The following is a 6,000-nucleotide window of genomic DNA, read 5'->3' as shown; positions in this document are numbered from 1 at the left end:
TTAATGGCCGTGCTCGAGAAAGGGATTAGTCTAGTATAATGTCACATGGATTTAAAATTGCATGTTATAACGCTAATACACAAAGACGATATAAAGAAAGTATCACAAAGTTGACATGCGTCGTAACCATTGGGACAACACGCAAATACCAACCTAACGAACGAATATCTGGATATTCAGGCTCGGCCCTAATGACATCCAGTCAACACTACTTTAATTGGAAGATCTAAAGTGCTAGTTGACAAAGTTGTGCTTGTGTGTCATCTACATAAGTGGATCCAAAACAATATGAAGATATTGACAATATGAAACAATATGAATAGGTTTATTTTACATTCATTATGTTTATTTCTCACTGTAGGAATCTGGGAAACCCGCGCCCGCTGATGCCTCCAAACCAAACAGCCCACCGGGTGAAGGGTCCAACACCCCCTCCTCCAGGGGGGTGTTGGACTTTAGCAGCGGCAGCGAAGAGGACGACGTCGGAGGCAACAGCATCAGGAGGAGGAAGGGCGCGGAGCTCCGCGGGGAAGACTCCGGGGCCGCTGGCGGAACCTCCAACGCCGACACCGCCTCCTCCCGACCCAACCTCCTCCACTGCGGCTTCTCCCGGCTGCTGGCGGGGGGGGCGCAGATGGCGTCCTCCGGGGTGGAGGACAGCAGTCTGAGTGAGGGGGAGTCGGGTGGTGGTGGTGGTGGTGGTGGAGGTGGTGTTGAGGAGCGATCCACCAAGAAGAAGAAGAAGAAGAAAGAGGTGGAGGAGGGGTGCACTTCCCAGGGGTCCTCATCTGGTACCCCTGGGAACGGCGTCTCCGTCAAAGGTGGGGTCGCCCCCGACACCTCAGGTGGGTCCGGGGGAGAGGGCCGCCACAGAAGGTGGACGATGAGGAGGACGGGATCGAACGAGGCCCGAGCATCCCCCCGAGGGAGGCACGGCACGTCGGACACCGACGAATCTGACGACCTGGGCGAGGCGGTGAGAGGCGGAGAGAGAGGCGGAGCCAACCGTACCAACAGGACGAAAGCCGCCGTCGGGGCCCGGTCCAAACACACAGAGCACATCGAGATGTTCACCTCGTCTGAAGAGGAACACACGCCTGTCAAGAAGGGGAGATCGACGAGAGCAGACGGGTCCAGAGGGCTGACCGATGGAGGCAAAACACCAAAAATGGCGGACCCTTTAAGGCCGCACGGCTCGAAAAGCGTCTCGTTCACCTCGCTGAAACCGCAGACGCACAGAGATGGAACAATTGACACCGTTCTAGGTAAACCTGGGGTTTGTATCGTCTTGTCTGTCGTGCGTGATGCGATGTTCTTGAGGCATCGCCGACTGTGTTTCGAAACTGACCTGATGGGGTTTTTTTTGAAGGTGGAGTCAGTGAGGTGCTGTACACCCATTCTAACCAGCGAGTGGTGGGCGGGAGCAAGGCCGAGGAGCGAATCAGCCGGGCCGCCGTACGGGACGTGTTTGACCGGCAGATGTATTCGCAGTTCCCAGCTAATCATCTTGTAGGCACCCAGGAGGTACACAAGCAGTTTCTGACATTGCTGAACATTTTTTTATGATTCAAATGTAACTATAAAATGTGTGACTCGTATTGCTTGAATTGATTTAAAATGTTGAAAGATGGCGAAAAGTACCTTCAGGCCTTACACCATGCGTGTCACTTAGTCAGTTATTAATTATGAACTAGTTATTAACAAGCATTGTAAAATTGTTTTCAGCCCAAAAAGGAAAAGATTCCTACGTTGTTTTTTTATCAATGACCCCAAACGATGTGGATTTAATAACACAGTGACTCACACACCAACACGACGTGTGGTCCGCTGTGGTTTCCGTGGTTCCAGAGCGAGTCGTCAGAGGGCCCTCCGGCCTCGGCAGCAGCCAGAGAGGAGGGAGAGAGGAGCCGGGCGGAGGCAAGCGGACTCAGGGCGCAGCACCCAGTCACCTCCGATCGCCAGGCTGTCCACCAGGGCCGGGAGGACACCTTCATCCTGGGGCAGACGCCGCAAGCCATACGCAGGTATGAGGAGAAGGGAGGAGGAGGGAGAGGGAGGAGGAGGAAGAGGGAGAGGGAGGAGGAGGTGGGAGAGGGAGGAGGAGGAGGAGGGAGAGGGAGAGGGAGGAGGGGGTGAGAGAGGGAGGAGGAGGAGGAGGAGGAGGGAGGAGGAGGGAGAGGGAGGAGGAAGTGGGAGAGGGTGGAGGAGGAGGGAGAGGGAGGAGGAGGAGGAGGAGGAAGAGGAGGGAGGAGGAGGGAGAGGGAGGTGGAGGAGGAGGGAGAGGGGGAGTGTGGGATGGAAATAGAAAAAAGGAGTGAATTAGAGGGAGGGGATTATGGTGAGCTAGTTTCTAATTTGAAAAGGTTGAGAGGGGAGTGCAACAACGGAAAGGACCAGGAGAATACGGAAAATGCATAAAATACCAAACTGTATCATAATAATGCATTGGAACAGACGGCATATCTGGGAAAGATTCAACAAGTGGTTCAATGATAGTAGATGAAAAAGGTTGAAGAAGGTAGGGAGTTGTGTTAAGGTAGCGATACATTCCTGACAATGAAGGGTTAAGTTGGCCAAAGCTAACCGCGGCTACAAGCGGCCCCAGATGGGTATTGGGTAATGCTGCACCTTGTTTGTGTCCTCTGTCTGTAAATGGGCTTGTCTGCTGTGTTTCCGTGGAAGTGCGTTTTATGTTGTTGTTGTTATTGTGTATGTCTGTTTGAGAGAACAAGACCACCTCAGAGCCCCCCCCCCCCATACTTCCCAGCATCGCGTTCCCATCCCATATCCCTGTTGGGTTCACATCCCACCCTTCCAGTTTTCCCCCTCTGCACAACCACAGCTCTCCTGAGATTCCCCCGGAGGCCACACACACACACACACACACACACACACACACACACACACACACACACACACACACACACACACACACACACACACACACACACACACACACACACACACACACACACACTTTCTCAAACTCACACACACTCACACACACACTTACTCACACATTCACACACACACACACACACACACACACACACACACACACACACACACACACACACACACACACACACACACACACACACACATTCACACACACACACATTCACACACATTCACACACACACACACACACACACACACACACACACACACACACACACACACACACACACACTCTACCACACGTTGTAACGTGCAGTGAACCACACAGGGAAAGGCCACACAGATGTACACTACTCAGACAAACTGATTTATTGCCTGGCATGTTCACGTACCTGCCTTAACACATGCAATGCTCAAGCACATTTGATTTAATTCCACTGACACATTTACATTTAATGGGCAAATGCTGACAAATGAGAGTTTAATGCATTAGACGCTGGTGGTGTCTTTACAGTCCATCCAGTCTGTAGCCTGAAGGGAATCCTATTTGTTATGACTTCTCAGTATGTTGGGAAGTTAGGATTTGGTATATTATGGATTCTCTGGGTGTCCCTCAGGGTGCGTTTTGCGTGCCCATGTATTTTGCGCTCTTCTACTTCAGTGTTTTCTATGTTTCTGCTACAGGCAGCAGCTGGACCAGATGGCGTCCGGACTGGGCATGTCTTCAGTCCGTGCCTTTGCGGAGGACGTCCTGAGCAGCAGCTCGGGTCAGAGACTAGCCTGGCTCAGGCGGTACTACTCGTCCCTGGACCGTCCAGACCTGGCCGACATGGTCACCAACTGGTTCCCCGAGCCCTCCGTGGGCCAGTCCACCTCCGTAGTGCGGCCGCCAAGCTCTCCCGCCCCTAAACCCAAATGCAGAAGGAAAGTCTCTCCTCAGAAGGCTAGAGGGGAATCTAAAGCCAGAGAAACGCCTCTTTTAACACCTCAGAAATCCCCCAGAATCCCTCAGGGGAGGGTCGCTGTTGGGGGCCGTGACATCGCCAGAGGCCGTAAGAAGACACATAGGGCGAGTGTTTCCAGCAGCGCCGCCTCCAGAGCTGCAGGGGGTCCTTGCTCGGACCCGGCCGGCAGCAGCAGTCTGGAGCCCTGTGGGGAGGCCGCTGCCCTGGACCCAGCAGCCTCCGGTGCTGCGGTGGGCCGGACGGACAGGGCATGCCCCCCGTCCCCCCACAGAGAGGCCCCTTCCCCCTCTGACCCCCGTTCCATCCTCACGGAGCTCATCGGAGACACGTCGATCCTGGACGACCTGTTCAGACCCACCTCAGCCAGAGGGGCGCCGCAGAGGCGGTTGGCGGCGGCGAGCCCCTCTCAGACCCCCCGACCCTGTCTCCATGCCGACGGCAGCGACCCCGCCACGCAAGCCCGCTCGGCCCCACCCCCCCCTCCTCCTCCGCCGCGTCACACGGCAGGCCGCAGAGACTTCTGGGACATTTTGAACGAAGGCAGCGAGGAGAGCCTGGAGCGGCTGACGGACCTGTCGGTGCTGGAGAGGGTGCGTGGGAGGGCGGCCCGCCCGGACCGGGGCGCGTCTGGGGAAGGAGGGGGCTCCGCACTCTGGAAGACTAATGACAAGTTTCTGTGGAAGAAATAGCAGGGTGGAGGGTGACGGTGCTACAGTGGGATTCAACTTAAAGAAGAATTGTGAAGCCAGGGATTATGTTGCTTTCTCTTTCTTACTTTTTAGGTTTTTAATATTTCAAGATAAAGAAAACATGTGTTTTCCTCCCTGTTTTATTATAATATCCATCTTTGTTTTTAGTATATTTTAATGACATGCAAAACATGCCGTAGGTATTTATGCAAAGTAAGCTGTAAAAAAAATTGGTTCAAAAACTTCAATAAACAGAATTTGCAGACCTCAAAATGTTGTGACTTTTCTTCCACAATTTCAATCATATGATAACATAATGGAGTAAACACTACTGAGCCAACACATGCTAAACATTATTTACTGAGCATTGATTCACTTTAAAACAAATTAACCAAAACTATAAACCGAACAGTAAAGTCAGACACTGAGATATGAGGTAATAATCGCATGAATTGAGCCAAACTAAGCAGACGACAGATTTGTTTCCTTGCATGCACAGGTGGCTATATTTGTGTTATAATGTTGGAAATGTCCATGAGGAATTATAAGATATTCCCTGTTAAGTGTCCCTCTGATGCTCCACTTCACTTTTGATCCGAGCTGAACGTAGCCCTCACTAGATAACATGAACTTACTGTCGCAACACGTTGGTGGTCTCAAAAAGGGATCACTTTAGTTGTCAGCCCTGTCAGGCGGGATCTCTCTCTCTCTCTCTCTTTCGCTCTCTCTCTCCTGCTCTCTCTCTCTCTCTCTTTCTCTCTGTCTCTCCATGCTTCCCCGCTGTCTCTCGCCCGCTCGGAGGCTCTGCTCCGTGATGACGGGCTTTGTAATGCGATAGTCTGTGGTTTGGCCTCGGCTAATGCTTTTGAATGCTCTTAAGAGCGGCTGTGGCATTCGTGTAATAACAATAAGCGATAGCCTGCCTTCAATGTAGTCTAGGCGGGGGAAGTCAAGCTGTTATCTTTCAGCCAATCCCCTCCTCTCAAAACACTGTGTCTCCTGACGGGTCCCACCATTGACATTTGCCCGAGTGTTTTCCCTGCGTATCATCGACACTCAACGCTCCTCGCTCCGTTCACTTCCCTCAGATGTACCCTTCACGACACGACCCCAGTTTTGAAAACACCTATTAGGGTTTTTATTTCTGCGAGTGCCTGCATGCACTTGATCCATTACCGCTGAACCTTCTCTCACTGCGGATAAGCTCCAGCTGGTGCTAAAGAAGGCCTCTCCGTGTGTCGGGATTGGCTTCGTGGTTTCTCAGGAATGAGAAAGTGCTGATTGCCATCGGTAAACATGGAGAGCATGCCTCGACACAGCGTGCAGCCCAGCACTGTGTGTGTGTGTGTGTGTATAAAAAATACTTCTGGGAGGTAGACCATGCACAGTATGTCTTTAAACACAGACACACACGCATACACATACAGGCCACCAGACATCTGTCA

The 6,000-nt window shown here is 52.3% G+C and overlaps 1 protein-coding gene across 4 annotated transcripts in view; it reads left to right on the top strand.

Annotated features, from left to right (window-relative positions):
* Window positions 1-4,828, top strand: part of ercc6l2 (excision repair cross-complementation group 6-like 2) — an 18,546-nt gene extending 13,718 nt beyond the window's left edge. For 2 of the 4 annotated variants that reach the window (XM_060054622.1, XM_060054621.1), the window contains 4 exons: window positions 362-1,265; window positions 1,370-1,524; window positions 1,849-2,024; window positions 3,586-4,828. In XM_060054622.1, the coding sequence (XP_059910605.1) occupies window positions 362-1,265; window positions 1,370-1,524; window positions 1,849-2,024; window positions 3,586-4,555 (2,205 nt within the window). In that variant the 3' untranslated portion in view covers window positions 4,556-4,828. Of the gene's footprint in view, window positions 1,266-1,369; window positions 1,525-1,848; window positions 2,025-3,585 lie in introns of those variants that run through there. The other 2 variants (XM_060054624.1, XM_060054623.1) reach the window with 1 other exon arrangement.
* The last annotated feature ends 1,172 nt before the right edge of the window (window positions 4,829-6,000 follow it).

Source organism: Gadus macrocephalus, chromosome 6 (assembly GCF_031168955.1).
Source record: "Gadus macrocephalus chromosome 6, ASM3116895v1".
NCBI lineage: Eukaryota > Metazoa > Chordata > Actinopteri > Gadiformes > Gadidae > Gadus > Gadus macrocephalus.
The sequence above is the reverse complement of the archived record's forward strand: the minus strand, read 5'-3'. Positions and strand labels throughout refer to the sequence as shown.